This window comes from Fukomys damarensis, unplaced genomic scaffold (genome assembly GCF_012274545.1).
Source record: "Fukomys damarensis isolate Sample0158 unplaced genomic scaffold, DMR_v1.0_HiC HiC_scaffold_26, whole genome shotgun sequence".
Lineage (NCBI taxonomy): Eukaryota > Metazoa > Chordata > Mammalia > Rodentia > Bathyergidae > Fukomys > Fukomys damarensis.
In genome coordinates this window covers 2,994,781-3,012,588 of record NW_022900938.1, presented here as the reverse complement: position 1 = coordinate 3,012,588, position 17,808 = coordinate 2,994,781, and the positions used below count along the sequence as shown (strand labels likewise).

Here is a 17,808-nt window from a genome sequence, read left to right as displayed (position 1 = left end):
AAAAAAAAAAAAAAAAAAAAAAAAAAAGGTCGCTGGAGGGGGGGTGTGCATGGTAGGGCACACCTGTAGTTCCAGCTACTCCAGCAAGTTGAAGCAGGAGCACAAGTTCAAGACCAGTCTGCACAACTTTGCAAGGCCCTGTCTTTTTAATTTTTTTTTTTCAATTTAAAAATTTTTTGAAGGTGGGCTGGGGATTTAGTTCAGTGGTTCCACTGCCTGCCTTGAAAACACAAAGACCCCAAATCTCCAGCACCTAAACAAACAAACAAATAAATAAATAAAATAAAAGGCAAGACCCTGTCTCAAAAACTTTAAAAGGCCAGTGGTAGAGCCCTGGCCTAGCATCACGCATGAGACCCTGAGTTCAAGGGTCACAGGAAAGGCACTACGGAGGACTTGCTCTTTTTATGAAGCTTTTAAAATATCTGGTAAATAAAATAAAATACATCTGGTATATATTAACCCTTTATAGGCAGTGATTAAACATGTGAGCACCCCTTATGCACCAGGTACTGGGGACACCATGGCATAATTCCTATATGCAACAGTATCGGAGTAGCAGGGAAAACCTTCACAAAATAGGCCACTCTAAGTTCTACAACAAATATCTATACTGAATGCACAATATTCAAATTTTTTATGCTATCACTTAATTCATACTGAATAATCCCAAAGAGCATAGCAACTCTGACCAATGAACTGTAATCAAGCAAGGCTTTTAGCTGTGTTTCTAAAAGGCAGAAAAACTGATCTGAACTTTTATTTTTCCTGATCGACCATGTGTTACACTGAAAATACTAAAAGCAAACAAGTAATGCCCCTAACTGAACAATCTACTCCTGAATGAATAAGCAGAGCAACATCTTTAATACTCTCATTCTGCAAAATATACTTAAAATCATCTGAAGACAAAAGAATACATCCAAAAACACTCCGTGTTTAAAAAGTGTCGGGCTTTAGCGCCAGGAGTAGTGGTGCACACCTGTAATCCCAGCACTAGAAAGCTGAGGCAGGAGAATCACTGCGAGTTCGAGGCCAGCCAGGACTAAACAGTGAGTTTGAGGCCAGCCTGAACTACATAAGGGGAGCCTGTCTCAAAAACAAAACAAAACAGAACGTGTTGGACTTCAGTTCCTCTGGGTAGGTAGCTCAACTACACAAAGCCACTCACTTTCTGATCCTAACCTAGCTTTCCAGATTCACCTGACTTTCCCCCTCCTTGCGCCCACTTTTCCTGTCGCTGCACTCTACTCAGGCACACCTTTCACGATCTGCCTTGTTACAAGATGTTCTCTTAGGCTCGAAAGTCCTCCCCTAATTTAAAACGGATTGATCCTTTTAGAGCAGAGACACGTCACCTCTTCTGAAATTAACTCTAAGCATAAATTTAACCACTCCGTTACCAAGACCACGTAGCTCCGACTTCTATTTATACACTTTTCGGGCTCAGAAGAGAATTCGGATATACATACACGTTTGTTTCCCCCATTAGACTAACATTTTAACGGCCCTGGTCTGTTAATTCTCAGAAACTAATTCCGAGCCGCATACCTATGTAAGGTCGGGTGAAATAAACTATTTTCGTTCTCGGCAGTCCGTGTTCACGGTCAATATTGGACACAAGGTGTTCCAACTTCCCCAGGCCCGTTTCCCGTGTTCCCTGGACACTCCCTCCCGGATTCCAGTGTATCCTCAACATTTTCCTACTTTGATAGTTGTAAGACGCTCAAGTATCCTGAAAGCTTCGGCCACTGATAAAACTAACGTGCTTTATTCCTTTCCCGCCTGCTTCTCCAAGAATCAGCCTCCAACCAAAAGCCCAACTCGGTAGTGAAAGTGATCGTGGAAGGAAGCAGGCAGGTTTCAAACCCGAATCACCCCTTGCAGCAGAGACCCAGCAGCCAGCCGCCCGAGGACGCTCGACGGCCGGGCAGGGTCGGGTCCGAGCTCTGCACTCGGCTCCGCGCATACCCCGCCCGGTGCGAGGACGACCCTCCGACCCCCGCTCGGACCCCGCTCCCCCAGCCGCCCAACAAGGCCTGCACCCAGCCACGAGAAGCAGGGCTGAAGCGGCGGAGCCCGCTAGGAACAAAGCGCCTGTCGCGGCGTCGGAGGACGCCATTAAGAGGGGCTGCGGCCTGCACCTCCGACGCCCGCGCACCGCCCGGCCCCCTCGGGGAGAGGCCCCGGAACAAGGCAGCAGCTCAGGACCGCAGCGTCCGGGCCGGCCGGCCCAAGAAACGGCGGGGAAGCGGGGCCGACGCTTACCTTCGTGAGTCTTGGCGATCTTCGCCATTTTGTCCACTCGAACACACTGACGGAACTGGCGCTCCCCAGCACTTCCGCTCGCGGCCGCCGCAGAGAAAAATAGCTGGCGGCTGCGCTGTACGCCTGCGCAGAACGGGAGCGCGCGCCGTGTGGCACCACGTGACCAGCAAACGCCCGGATGTGCGCGCGCGATGTATTGTGGGCGAGGGCGGGGGCGCTGGACAGTGCAAGCTGGGAAGCAGCTGAAGGTTTGAAGCGTTCTGGCTCTAGGGAAGTGTTTCCTCGGCGCGGCGCGCAGACCTTGGGGATACCTGACGCAGGGGATCTATTGCTCTAGACCCAGAGGGCGTCGGGCCCGCAGAGGTGCTGACGCTTAGCGCTGGATTCGCTCAGAGCGCTCCATCCTTTACATTGGGGTTCAAGGTCGTGTTTCTCCATTCCTTGCCTGCCTCTTGGCTAGGAGTTTGGTTTACAGCTTAAATTTTCCGACATTGTTAAACCTCACAAACAATCCGCTAAGGTCCACAGGTGTTGTTGATCTCATTTAAGAAACGAAAAAGGGGGCTGGGGATTTAGTGTGGTGGTTCTGGCGCCTGCCCCACAAGTGGAAGGACCGGAGTTCGATCCCTGGTAATAAACAAACAAAACAGAACTTTTGGGTTGGGGATTTAGCTCAGTGGTGCCACCGCCTGCCTCGCAAGCGCAAGGTCTTGAGTTCAATCCTTAGTACCAACAACAGCAAAAAAGTAAAGCGAAGGAGGTAATAGGAAAAAAGACAAAAAAATGGAGAAAAACTGAGGTGCAGGCAGATCGACATTGTGCGAGGTCGCAGTGCTCAAGTTGTACAGCAAGGACTTAGTGGGTTCTTAGAAAATCTCTGACTGTCAGCATGAGCCTTCCTAAACCAGACTACAAGGATCCCCCCTCAAAAAAGCACTAAGGATAGCTTTAAGAAGAACAGATCTGAAATTGAAGTTGGGTCTAAGAAGCAGCTTAGGAAAAAGAAATCAAGATTAAACCCATCAAAAGAAAGGAGTTTGAAAAAAAAAAAGAAAGAAAGGAGTTTGGGGCTGAGGATTTAGCTCAGAGTTTCGCCGCCTGCCTTGCAAGCGCGAGGTCCCGAGTTCAATCCCCAGTACCGAAAAAAGAAAGGAAGCCCAGATTCAGAATATTATAATCTCACCCATCTTTATGGAGAAAGTGTCATTGGAGCCATCCATAATGTACAGTGTAACAATTAAATTCAGTCAGCCAAGCCGGAGAATGTGTGTCCACATTTGAGTCAAGAGCATATCTGCAGCCAATGGATACACGCCAGTATTTATACTGCCTAAAATGCAATAAGGAGTTTGCAGCAAAAGCTGGCATTATTAAAGGAGTAACAGTAATGGGAAAGTTGTATATAGTATGGAAAACAAATCTAGACGAAAGGGGAAGGTTACAAACCAGCCAACTTCAAAGAATGGCTTCAGGTTATGGAGATGTTAGGCTGTCTTTGGAGGCAATCCCAGACACTGTCAACCTAGAAGAACCTTTCTATATTACTTGTAAAATAACAAACTGCAGTGGAAGGACGATGGGTCTAGTTTTGGAAACGTGTAATACCAATTCTATTCACTGGTGTGGTATTTCAGGAAGACAGCTTGGAAAGCTGCACCCAAGTTCCTCTCTCTGACTTGCCCTGACTCTGCTGTCTTCCGTACAAGGACTATAAAGCGTCTCCGGCTTACGACTTGCAGACACATTCTTAAAGAGAACATATGAATATGATGACAAGGCTGTGTGGTATCTTTGGCCATTAAAAGTTGAGAGCTAAGCAAAATCAGCGTGATGTTTTCATTTAGTTTCAGAGAATTGCTTTATTTCTGTAGTTAATCACCTTTGTGAAAATATGAAATAAGTAGAAGTCTAATTTAAATTTCTTGCCTGTAAAACACATAAAATATTAAATGCTTGGAAAGTATGAATTTTATCTTGAGTTAATATTCTGAGTGAACATTTCTGTATTTTCTACATATATTTTAGATGATCATTAAACTGTGTTCTCCAGGAAAAAAAAGAAAGGAGTTTACCTCCCCTTGAGAGATAAGCCAAATATTACAAAGTTCAGAGACAAAATGTAGAAATTTTGTTAGCATCATCAGTAAAAGAATATACTTGATAAAATTTTCAATTGCTTAATTTGAATTTATTTGAAGCCTGTCATAGTGGCTCATACCTGTAATCCCAGAACTTTAGAAGATGAGGCAGGAAGATTGATGCAAATTAGAGTCCAACCTGGGCTACATAGTTCAAGACCAGCTTGAGCTCATAGCAAGACCCTCCTCAACAACAAAATAATTAATATTATTAATAATTCTATTTTTTGGATTGACAGAAGGGTTCATGGATGTTCATTATAATCACATACACATAGGTTACATATTTTTATGTATAGCTTTTTCTTTGGCGAAGGACAGGCTGGCCTTGAATTTGAGATCCTACAGGTCTGAGCCAATAGACCCTCCTAAAATAGCATGTTTTAAAATAATGAACATACCTGTAATCCCAGTATTATGGAGGCTGAGGCAGGAGGATTGGAAGTTTTAGTTGAGCTTGGGCAATTCAGTGACATAACAAGACCCTGCTTCAAAATAAAAAAAAATCAAAGGACTGGGGTTGTAGCTCAGTGCATAGGTCCTAGGTTCAATCCCAAATTCTATGAAATAAAATAACAGGAAAGAGAAGAGTAAGAATCAGAGAAGTATTACTATCTGTACCAATAACCAGAAAACTAAAACAATTCATCTATGCTAACAAAATAATCTCAAAAATATTGCATTTCTTGACTCATTTTTTAAAAAACATTTTTATACAGAGTAGTCTTAATCATGTAAAAAGTATATATGCAAAGGAAATTCACCAGAGTTAGTACTAGGTGTTCCTGAATGGTGAGCTTATAGTTGTTGTTTTTTTTTCTTTATAATTTTAGTATTTTCTGGATCAGATACTCTGTTTAACTCTGTATTCATGGTTATGGGGAGAGCAGAGAATGTATGAAAGATGAAAAGCAGCTACAAAGTCCTTCCATGTCCTTCCAAGACAGAATCTGTGACGGCTGCCACCATGTGCTAGTGCAAATTCTTTGGGTTCCTAGGTTTTAATTTGTAGGGCAAGGGCATGCATGTACAGCATAGTGAGATAGGACAACCTTGACCAAAGGTCAGAGGAGACTGCTTTCTAATAAAACAGTATATTGGCTATTCAGGCAGTAAGAAAGATTTTGTTCAACAATCTTTACTTCTACTTTGAATAAAATTAGTAACGAATAATCAGTACACTGCTCACAGTGGGTTTCCTACCCTTTTTTGTGAAGTTTTTGTTTCAGAAATTAGAGAGGCTGATCAGAGCTCGCCCCCCCTTTCATAACTGAGACTTTGGCCATGATGATATCCAATTAAAATATCTGTAGGGCTGGAAATGTAGCTCAGTGGCAGAGTATGAGCTTAGCATATATGAGGCCCTCAGTTCAGTCTCCAGCACCACACAAAAGGAAGAGACAGAGGAAGGCAGGCAGGAAGGAAGGAACAAAGAAAAACACGTTTTCTTTTCTTCTCTTGAAATCTGGCTATTCTTGGTCTCAAAAAAAGTATTCTTTAGTCCCTAGAACTGCAAAAGAAAAAATAACTTATGTTATTTCACAGTGGGTGTGGTGGTGCACAATTGTAATCCCAGCGCTTGGGAATCTGAGGCACAAGGATTGCCATGAATTCGATGCCAGCCTGGGCTACATGGTGATTCAAGGCCAGCCAGAACTGCACAGCAAGACCTTTTCTCAAAAAGAAAAAAATAAAAATAAAATAAAAATAAATAAATATATATATATATATAAAACATATTTTACATATAATGTTAATATACTTAACATATTAATACATACAGTAAAATAGGAAGCATACATAAATTTTTTTAGACATGATAGAATAACTTAACTGAGAATTAAATACTACACAAATCACCTTTGCAGATAAAACTATAAATGCTTTAAAGTTCCATGTTTTAATGACAGTTTTGTTTGTTGGTTTGTTTTGTTTTGTTTTGTTTTGACACAGGGTCTCACTATGTAGTTCAGGCTGGCCTTGAACTCACTATCTCGCCCAGGCTGGCTTTGAACTCAGCAATCCTCCTGCCTCTGACTTCTGACTGCTAGGATTATAGGCGTGTGCCACAACACCCAACTCAATGACAGGTTTTGGGTTTATTTCTTTTGATGAATATTGAACCCAGGGCCTTGTGCATGCTAACTAAGTGTTCTACCACTGAGCTACATCCCTAGCTCTTTTTGAGACAAGGTCTCAGTAATTACCCAGACTGGGTTTGAACTTGTGATCTTCCTGCCTTGGCCTCCTGACTAGCTGGGGCTACCTGGCATTATTTTTTCCAGGTGAAAGAAGGATTGTCACAGGATAAATGATACACCATCTTGCTCTGTAGTATGAGTTTCAGAAGTCTCCTTATATTAAGGAGATATCAAAAATATTTTTCTGCCAGGCCTGGTGGCACACAACTGCAATCCCAACACTTGGGAGGCTGAGACAGGAAGATCACCACAATTTCAAGGCCAGCCTGGGCTACATAGTGAATTCAAGGCCAGCACGCACTACAAAGTGAGACCTTGTCTCAAAAATAAATAAATAATAGCCCCCCTTCGTTGGACCAGGGATTTAGCTCAGTGGCACCACATCTGCCTCACAAGCACAAGGTCCTGAGTTCAATCCCCAGTACCAAAACAATAATAATAACAATAATAATAGTCCCCCCCCAATTTTTAAATCTACATTTCAGTTATACCTAAAAATCTGAGGGGCTGGGGATATAGCTCAGCATGAGGCAGACCACTGTGAAAGAGAGAGCACAGTAGCTCAATGCTGACTGTCTTTTCTTATCTCCCCTCCTTGGACTGACATCAGGTCTACCCTGTCATATCAAAAACCTGCATGAGTTCTCATGAATGGAGTTGAAGATTGAGTCCACAAGCAAGGCTTTAGAAACTGTTCTGCTCATGTCTTGGGATTTGTAACTAACAGGTCACACTTACTTCCCCAGCCAGTCTGCCATACCCTAATCTCCTGCTTCATTTGTTCTTGTGAGGGACGCATATTCCCATAATTTTTTTTTTTTTTTTGGTACTAGGGATCAAACTTGGGACCTTGTGCTTGTGAGGCAGGTGTGGCGTCACTAAGCTAAAGCCCCAACCTAATCCATAATTTTTCATAGGGTGCTGAGGGAGTGGAGCTCTCTGCTTTCATATGCTACTTCCTGCTGAGAAGGGCTCTAGGCCCGATCTACTAAGGATTATGTGCTCTCCAGATATCTTGGGGTGCTGTGGCTCATTGGCTGGGTTAAAGAAAAAAAACTATTGGAAAACAATGAGAAATGTTTGACCAGTGAGATGCCTATTTGATTGGAAAAAACTCAGTGAATTTGTAACTTTATTATTAGTTTTGGGGATGCAGAGCCTGAATATGAGAAGAAGCCGGACAGATCTTCACTCCTCCTGTGGAGATGAAAGTATGGCAAAGAGAGATGTTCAATAAATTATCAAGAAGCTGACAGCTGTAGCCTTAGCAAGATTACTCATATTATGGATCTAATTAAAAACAGGAGCCTCAATACAAATGCCCATTTAAGGAATGGTGAATTAAGGTTATTAGTGGCTCTATTTATTTGCAATTATAGAAATACTAGAGTCTTGCTTTCTGAAGGGGAGCCTCAGGTCTTCCAGAGGTTTCTCAGCAATAGTTTTCTTCCTAGTCCTGTGAAAATTCTAGTGACCACTTTCCATGTAGGGTTTTTATAACTTTCCACTGCATCCCTTAAGGAAGGCCCAGTTTAATGGTTTCTCAGGAACTGGGAACAAGGCTAGGGTCTTAAGGAGCTATAAGGCTGACTTTCTATAAACCTTTTGATTTTTCAGAGACTTTAGACATGTCTTTTTGGTGTCTCGTACAATGAATGACAGTGACCTGCTTGAGAAGATAGACTGCTTCTAGGAGTTACAGAAATTCTTGTCCATGTTTTATAGATGATTAGTTAGTAAGCCTCACTCTTTCCAGATTGCTGCATGGGTATGTAGCATCAGAAAGGCACTTTTGGCTTAATATCTATGCCCAAGTTAGGGCTATGAAATGTGCTTGTTTTTTTGTGTTTTGTTTTGTTTAATTTTTTTTGAGCAGAGGTCCCTGGGCAAGTTGACCTTGATGACCCTTTGTAAATTGACACCCACCTGAGCTGCCTTTCAATGTCTTTCTTGGACAAAGGTATTCCATTAGTGACCCACACCTCCTAAGGGTCGGTGGGGGGTCAGGTCCCTGATATCCCATCCACTTGCATAGGTCTGGGGAATCACTTATTCACAAGAGTGGATAACCTCTGAGCCTGTAGGTATCAATGAGGCAAGATTAAGAGTAGTACAAGTCTTTTAGACCCTCAAGTGGGTCTAAAATCATTGGCGGGTATAGTCTCAACAGGTGAATTCTGCTTTGTCATTGCCAGAATTGAAGAGTTGCCCCCAGTTTTGATAGTAAATCCTAGTAAAGGAGTAGCAATTCATGGGACAATTAAAAATTCATAGCTGGTCCAGGGATTTAGCTCAGTGGCACTGCACCTGCCTTGCAAGCACAAGGTCCTGAGTTAGATCCCTGGTACCACAAAAAACAAAACAAAAATCATGTCTGAACATAGGACCATCAAAGTGACACATCAAAGCAGAAGTGACAAAGCTCTGATTACGCCTCCCCTCGACCCCAGTAAGGGCTATAGATTTAGAGGAGGGTTTTCCAGAGAAGGAAGTTAAAACGGAAGTCAAAGGAATTGAGGCAGGCAGTGGCACCACTGAGCTAAATCCCTGGCCCTAAAGTCAAAGGTATTAAAATTACTTACTTGCATCAAAGTATGAAAAAATATTGAATATTGAATGTAGGAATTTTGGAAATTTTCTCCTTGGACTTCTAGGTAATACAGAGATAGGCCACAATTCTGGATTCTCTATGATAGATGTACAGCCCAAGAGCAGGAAATGTTGTTGCTAGCAATCAGCTCAGTCTTACTGCTGTCACTAGTTAAACTAAGAAATTGGTAAGAGGTGTAGGTAAATGGGGTATCCAAATAAGGCATGTACTTAGATTTGTGAAAGAGGGTAAGGATTATTAAGCAGAATAGAGTCTATGCTTAATGACAAGTACACTGTTGTAGGCAGTTACATTAACTGCAATAATAGCAAAAATACAATAATACAAAGCCAGTCCTTCTTCTTCCTCTTCCTCCACATTCCTGTCCTTCTCTCCCTCCCCTTCTCTTCCTTCTGTTCCTTCTTGTTCTTCTTCTATCAAACTTGGAACCTTGTGCTTGCCAGGCAGTGGAACCACTAAGCTAAATCCCTGGCCCAAAAGCCAGTCATTTTTGATGCCTCCCAGAAGCAAGAAGAAACTAATGGATACAGTACTTTCTTCTTAGTGGTAGGAAGTATGAGGAACAATAGTTTGTCCTTTAATTTGGATGGGTTGTCCAGGAATGCCTCTAGTCATTTTTTTCCTAAAGAAGTTATTCTCAACTGGGAGAGTATGGTGATTAATCCTGATTTGTCAACATCAGTGGATTATTGGCTAGTAGGTTAGTAAAGTATGCTCCTGGGTATATCTGAGTGAGGCATAGAGGCATGGTCTTGGTTACTATATACTGTCCCTTACCTATTCCTCTCTAGCACTGTTCTGCTACTGTGCTTCCCAGCCCCCATGAACTAAGCAGCTTTGCTCAATAACACACTTCCACCATGATGTTCCTGCCTAGGAGTCTGACAACCATGTACTGACTCTCCCAAAAACCATGAGCTAAATTAAACCTTTCTTCCTTTAAGTTGTGAGTATCGGATATTATGTCTTAGTGATTAAAAAAGTAGCTAGAAAAAGATAAGTCAGCTGAGTGCTGCAGCATGCCTGTAATCCCAGCAAAAAGAGGCTGACCTTGGACTTCCAGGAAAATGGCAGACTGGTGAACAGCAGAGAAACAGCCTCTCCAAGATTTGGTGTCCAGATGCTGGAATATAGTGATATGAGGAAGAGAAGAAAGAGGGAAGTGGATCTCTGGGACCCAGAAAGGATCTAAAATGAGAATTGAAGCCCATGGGGAGAATGAGGAGACTTCAACCAAGAAGAAGGATGTGGCAAAGGTCACATTCTCTCTGAGCCCTGACTCACTCCTTAGGAAGGGCGATTTACACCTGCAGGCACACAGTGAATACTGGCAACCTTCGAGGCTTCTACAGAAAAACAGAGCAGTGGACCCACAAGATTGCAGTGGCTGGTGAATTATTTGGGTTCGTTCATGCTCCAGGAAAGGGCAGATTGGCAAGTAATCACCTTGGAAAGGGGCCAACTGAGCTCAGAACTCAGAGCTGCTGAGAACTGGCTCACTCAGGGTGAGGCAGAACTGAGATCAGGTTGGCAGGAACCAAGATGTCAAGGAGCCAAGTCCAAGTTGGCAGGGAGCTGAGTTCAAGCCAGCAGAAAACACAGGAAGTTTTGCAGGCTGAACAAAATGAACCACCCTGAGTTTCAGAACTAAAGGTGCAGGCTTGCTGGGATTATCACTAACCTGCTATAAATAAAAAACTGGCTTGTTGAGGTTAATCAACATGGATCTGGGCCCTGTGTGCCCAATTTGTCTAATAGGGACAGCAACAACATACCTTGAGTGGGCTTTTTCTCATTATTATTTTTTTCTTTTTTCTTGATTGTTCTTTTTTTATATGTATGAACATTATGTCTACTTTTTGTTGTTGTTGTTGTTGCTGTTGTAGTTCTGTTCTGTTCTTGTTTTTATTTCTTCCTTCTCTTTCCTGCCTGTCTTCTTCACTACTTCCCAAAGTTTGTGTGATCTTCCTTTATCCTTCAGGCTTGCTTTTAACATCTTCCTCTTCTTCTATTTCTCTACCCCCTAAAGAAATTTTCTCATCTGAGGGTAAAATCACCATACTGTGAGTATATTTACTATACACAATTTTCTGGTATGTTTTAGATTTGGTTATACAATCTCGAATCTAGTTCATATAGTTAAAGGTGGTAAATCAATAGTTACCACAGTTTCTCAGTTTGTAGGCTGTGTTTGATGCTATTGTTATTGCTAATTGTACTACTTTAGCCAACTGACATAACTGTTCTAATCAGTTGCTCTTCCTGGTATGCTAAGACTGAGATTAACGAGGGTCAGAAACAGAACTGTAGGCCAGTGCCAAAGAACATGGAGCTAGGCCACATAGGCAGCAACTTCTCATCCCCAGCAAATTGAAGAGGTAGGATCTGGCAACAGATTCAAAACCCAAAAGCCACATATGCCTGGGGTACATCTCTGAGAAGTAGTCATTTCCTAAGGATTCTAAATATTAGCAATAAAGCTACTTGCCATACTCAATGCACAAGCATCAACCCAGGAATTAAAATTTTTAAAAAGCAGAAAACAAGAAGACCCTTAAGCAAGATTGAACCCCAAACTTCCAGCTCACCAAAGGCAAACCCAGGGAGCAATGAGGTGGAAAAATGTGAAGCCAAATACCTGGACACTCAGAAGTGGAAAGAGCAGAAGTAACAAAGCAGATGAATAAATAGAACAAAATCAAATCAGAAATACTTTGTCAGATAACTGCAGAGATGATGACCATAATGAAAGACATTAGTGACACTAGAGCAGACACAGATTTAAAAAATACAGGAGCTTAGGAAAATGATTGCACTGAGCGTAGTGACACATGCCTGTACTCCCCCAGCACTCAAGAGGCTGAGGCAGGAGGATTGCTATGAATTCAAGGCCAGCCTTGACTATGTAGTGAGTCCAAGGCCACACAGAGCTACAGAGTGAGACTCTGTCTTTAAAAAAAAAATGAAAATGATTGAGGCCATGAATTCCCAACATAACAAACAAATGGAATTCATGAAACAGATTCAACCCAATATCCAGGAGATTAAAAATTCTATTAAAAGTATATGCAGCAGAATGAGCTAATGTAAGGACAGAATATCAGATGTAGGAGACAGGATTATAGTTAGTGATCATGAAAGGATCTATTAAAAATAGCAAGGGACCATGAAAAATCAATCCAACAGCTGCTAGATGATGCAACGAAGGATGACATAAGATTCATCAGCATTGATGAAAAAGCAGGAAACAGGACAAATGACTTTAAAAAAACCTGTTCACAGAAAGGTCAGAAAACTTCCCAAGCATAGAAAAAGAATTTAGCCTACAGATAGGTGAGGCATATAGAACCCCAATTAACCATGATCCAAAAAACTACACCAAGGCACATAATAGTCAAGATTCCAGAAACATGAGAACAGAATATTAAAAGGTGTTAGAGAAAAGGAACAAATCACCTGTAAAGTAAAGCCCATCAGAATCACAGTGGACTTCTCAACATAAACTCTTAAGTCAAGGAAAGGTTGGGCAAAATATTTCAAGCTGTAAAAGAAAACAGCCTCCAACCCAGATTGATGTACATTGCAAAACTGCCTCTCAAGATTGATGCAGAAATACTTCCATGACAAAAACACCTAAAGAAATTCATGACCACCAAATCAGCTCTCCAGAAATGTTCTGCAGACATTCTAGAAATAGAACAAGGCTAAAACTCTATGAACCTCAACAGAATGAATCCTCCAGGCAAGGCAAGCAATTAAACGGGGGTGGTGGGAGGAGAGAAATCAACAACAGGAAAATAAAATGACAAGGATAAGTCAATATATATCCATTATAACCACCAATGTAAATGGTCTCAATTCACCAATCAAAAGACACAGACTGAGCAGGGTGTGATGGCACACACCTGTAAGCCCATCACTTGGGAGGCTGAGGCAGGAGGACTGCTGTGAGTTCACGACCAGCCTGGACTACATAGTGAGTTCTAGGTCAGTCTCAACTACATAGTGAGACCCTGTCTCAAAAAACAAAACAAAACAAAACAAAAAAAAGACACAGACTGATTTAGCTCAGTGGTTCTGCTGCCTGTCTTGCAAGTGCGAGTCCCGAGTTCAATTCCTGGTACCAAAAAAAAAAAAAAAGAAAGAAAAAAAAAGAAAGACACAGTCTAGCAGAATGGATCAAAAAGCAAGATCTAACAATATACTGCATAAAACAAACACATTTGATTCAAAATGAAATCCATAGACTAAAAGTCAAAGGATGGAAAACAATACTGCATGCGACAGGAATCTGGAAAAAAAAAAAAGCAGAGGTAGCTATTCTATTTGCAAAGTAGATTTTAAGGGCCAGCGATTTAGCTCAATGGTGACATGGGCTGCCTCACAAGTGCAACATCCTGAGTTCAATCCCCGTTAAAAAAAAAAAAAAAAAAAAAAAAAAAAAAAAAAAAAAAAAAAAAGAAAAGAAAGAAAGAAAAATAATGTAGATTTCAAGACAAGACCAATTAAGAGAGATAAAGGTCACTATGTATGTCCTTGTAAAGGGAACAATCCAAGAGGAAGACATAACAATCATAAATATATATATGCACAAAATACCAGCACACCCAGCTATATAAACATAAAAAAATCAAGTAAGCACGGGCTGGGGATGTGCTCAGTGGTACCAGGCAAGCACAGGGTCCTGAGTTCAATTCCCAGTACCAAAAAAAAAAAAAATCAAATAAGCACTAACGCAATTGTAATTGGGGACCCCAATACCCCACTGTCACAGACTGACTAAACCAAAAAAAAAAAAAAATCAAGAAAAATATCAGAATTGAACCAAACTTCTGAACAAATAGACTTAGTAGAGGTCTACAGAGTGTTCCAGCCCATAACATAATACACATTGTTCACAGCTGCATATGGGACAGTCTCCAAAACAGACCACATACTAGCTCATATAGAACATGCTTAAATAAATGCAAAGGAATTGAAAGTATCCCATGCATATTATCAGACCATAGTGCCATGAGATCAGAAATCAATGGCAGGGCCCAGAATTTAGCTCAGTGGTTCTGCCACCTGCATTGCAAGCACAAGAGTTCAAGTTTGATCTCTGGTACAAAAAAAAAAAAAAAAAAGAGAGAGATCAATGGTGGCAAAAGAACCACAAGAACTTCATAAATACATGGAAATTAAACAATATCCTCCTGAAAACCCAATGGGTCACAAATGAAATTAAAGAAGGTATTAGACAGCTTCCATAATTAAAGGATAATGCCAAAACAACATACTAGAACTTATGGCATGCAATGAAAGCAGTCCTATAAGGGAAATTTATAGTGGTGAATTCCCAATGAGAAAAACAGAGTGAGATCAAAGGAACAACCTAACATTGAACCTCAAGCTTCTGGAAAAATAAGAGCAAGTCAAATCCAAACCTTATACAAGGGAGGAAATTATAAAGATCAGAGCAGAAATTAATCCAATGCAAACTAAGAAAACAATACAAAAAATCAATGAATCAAAGAGTTGGTTATTTGAAAGAGTAAATAAAATTGATAAGCCCTTAGCCAACCTCATGAGAAAAAGGAAAGAAAAGACTCAGATTCATGCAATTGGGAATGAAAATGGTTGAATCACAATATATCCTGCAGAAAGCCAGAAGATCATCAGTATTTACTTTGAGAACCTCTATTCTAATAAGATGGAAAACACAGCAGAAATGGACAGATTCCTGGATACATATGAATTACCAAAACTGAACCGAGAAGACATAAAAATTCTAAATAAACTAATATCAATCAGTGTAATTGAAGATGTAACTAAAAACCTTCCAACAAAGCCAGGAATATAGTTCAGCAGTACAGCACCTGCCTGGCGAGTGTGAGGCCCTGAGTTCAATTCCCCTCCCCCACAAAAACCAAAAAACTAACAGCAAAAGAAATCCCAGGCCCTGACAGAGTCACTGCTGAATTCTAAAAGATATCTAGAGAATACTTAATGCTGCTACATCTTAAATTCTTTAACAAAAGTGAAAGGGAAACGATGCTCTCAAATTCATTCCTGGTAGCAAGCATTACCCGGATACCAAAACCAGAGAAGGATCCAACTAAAAAAGAACTACAGGCCAATCTCTTCAATGAACATAGTGGCAAAAATCCTCAATAAGGTACTGGCAAACAGAATTCAGCACATCATCAAGAAGATCATACACCATCACCAAGGCGGGTGCAGGAATGATTCAATATACAAAAATCGATAAATGTAATACAGCATGTTAACAGGGCCAAAGATAAAACCATACAATCATCTCAATAGATGCAGAAACAATGTTTGACAAAATCCAACACCCATTCACGATAAAAAACCTATAGAAAATTAGAATAGATAGTCTTTATCTCAATCTGATAAAATCCACTTATGACAAATTGACAGTATCATTCTAAATGGAAAAAAACTGAAAGCTTTTATGCTAAAATCCGGAACAAGACAAGAATATTTACTTCCACCATCTTACTGAATATAGTTCTGGTAACATTAGCCAGAGCAACTTAACAAGAGAAAGAAATAAAAGGAAAAAGAATAGGAAAGGAAGTTAAAGTATCATTATTTACATATGACATGATACTCTACATAGAAGACCCCTAAAACTCCACCAAAACTTCTAGATTTAATAACCAAATTCATTAGCACAGCATAGCTGGATACTGTGGGAGCCCGCTGGCATTTGACATTGGAAAAGTAACTTCTACCATTGAGGCATTGACACAATCTATGACTCTATTTGGCTTTTCTGAGATGAGGGTCTCAGCTATGCAGATGAGATTGACCTGGAGCTCTCTGTGTAATCCAGGCTAAGCTCACTGTGTAATCCAGGCTGGGTTTATGGGATCACGGGTGTCGACCTGGAGCTCACTGTAATCCAGACTAGTTTTATGGGATTATGGGCGTGCACCACCACGCCCGGCAAACAATACCACTGGACTCGTCAGGTTGAGTGGGGCCTTTGCCTTTACATCAGCGGCCGTGATCCGGGTCTCACCTTTTCCATCAGGCTTTTGAAAGAACCACCTCAGTTCAAACCCATTGCCATTGGCCCCAACCCCCTTCTTTAAGAATGCTGCTTTTTTAAAGATAAACTGGGCCTGGTGGATGATAGCATTAGAAGGGTTGAGGAAAGCCTCGAACAAAGGCAGAAGCAACGGGAAAAGGACGAATCTTGGTATCAAAATTGGTTTTCCCCTTGCCCCGCTTGCCCCTGGAGATTGTTAAGTTAAAGATTGCATAGGGTTAATTGTTGATGTACGCCTTCCCACTTACCCCTCCCCACATTTGGTAAAATACTGATTGCTGTATGCTGATAAATGCTTTGTCCCTTTATGGTTAAATGCTTGAGTGACTCATGTGATTGGTAGAAGATTTGTTTGAACTGTCCAATAAGCTTGCTCAACCTTCCCCCTGGGATAACAGTATATAATCGTTTTGCTGAGCCAATAAAGAGCCTTTGATCAGAAATCAGACTTGGGCCATGTGCTCTAACTTCTTAAAGATTTCCTTCACAGACATTCAAGATCGGATCGGCCTCTGATGACCCACGAATAAGAGGCGGCTCTCACCTCCTATTCCCCGCTGGACGGGGTCCCCCCAGAGAGCCGCGGGATACAAAGTCAACACACAAAAAATCAATAGCATTCCTGTACACAAACTCACTGAGAGAGAAATAGCAGCTAAAAAAATGAAATATCTAGGAATCAATCTAATGAAAGAAGTAAAAGATCTTTAAGTGGAAAACTACTCTGCTCTGACAAAGGATATTGAAAAGTATATCAGAAAATGGAAAGATATCTCCTGTTCTTGGGTAGGAAGAACCAATATATCAAAAGTGGCCATACTTCTAAAATTGCTGTACAGATTTAATGCAGTCCCAATCAAAATTCCTATAGCATATCTCACAGAATCAGAGGAAACAATCCTAAAATTTGGAACCAGAAGAGAACTAGAATAACAAAAGGAACTCTGGGGAAAAAAGGTAAGGCAGGGGCATCACAATCCCTGACTTGAAATTATACTACTAAATTACTGTGATAAAAACAGAATGGGGCTGGGGATCTAGCTCAGTGGTTCTGCTGCCTGCCTTATAAGCACAAGGACCTGAGGTTGATCCCCGGTACCAAAAAAAAAAAAAAAAAAGTAGTACTGAAAAAAAAAATCAAACCTGAGGATCAGTGGAACAAATTAGAAGATGTAGAAACAACACCAAACACACAGCCCAACAACTTCAGAGCCAAACAACTGAGAGAAACATAGCCTCTTTAAGAAATGGTGCTAGAAAAACTGGCCTTCCACATGCCAAAGATTAAAACTAGACCCACATCAGGCCGGGGATTTAGCTCAGTGGCATCACACCTGCCTTTCAAATGCAAGGTCCTGAATTCAATCTCCAGTACCAAAAAATATTTTTTAAAAAAAAAAAACTAGACCATGTCTTTCACTATGCACTCACCTCAAATAAAAATGGATCAGAGATCTAAATTTTAAAACAGAAACACTAAATCTGCTGGGAAATAGAATAGGCAGAGCTCTTGAAGATATTGGTATAGTC

The 17,808-nt window shown here is 41.1% G+C and overlaps 1 protein-coding gene and 1 pseudogene across 2 annotated transcripts in view; one reads left to right on the top strand and one right to left on the bottom strand.

The window, feature by feature from the left end:
• Sf3b1 (splicing factor 3b subunit 1) overlaps positions 1-2,590 on the bottom strand; it is a 38,838-nt gene extending 36,248 nt beyond the window's left edge. The window contains exon 1 of one of the 2 annotated variants that reach the window (XM_010631962.1): positions 2,269-2,590. In XM_010631962.1, coding sequence (XP_010630264.1) covers positions 2,269-2,296 — 28 coding nt within the window. In that variant the 5' untranslated portion in view covers positions 2,297-2,590. The remainder of the gene's footprint in view (positions 1-2,268) is intronic. The other variant, XM_010631965.3, reaches the window with a different exon arrangement.
• Positions 2,591-3,369: 779 nt separating this feature from the next.
• LOC104867576 lies at positions 3,370-4,084 on the top strand (annotated as a pseudogene).
• The last annotated feature ends 13,724 nt before the right edge of the window (positions 4,085-17,808 follow it).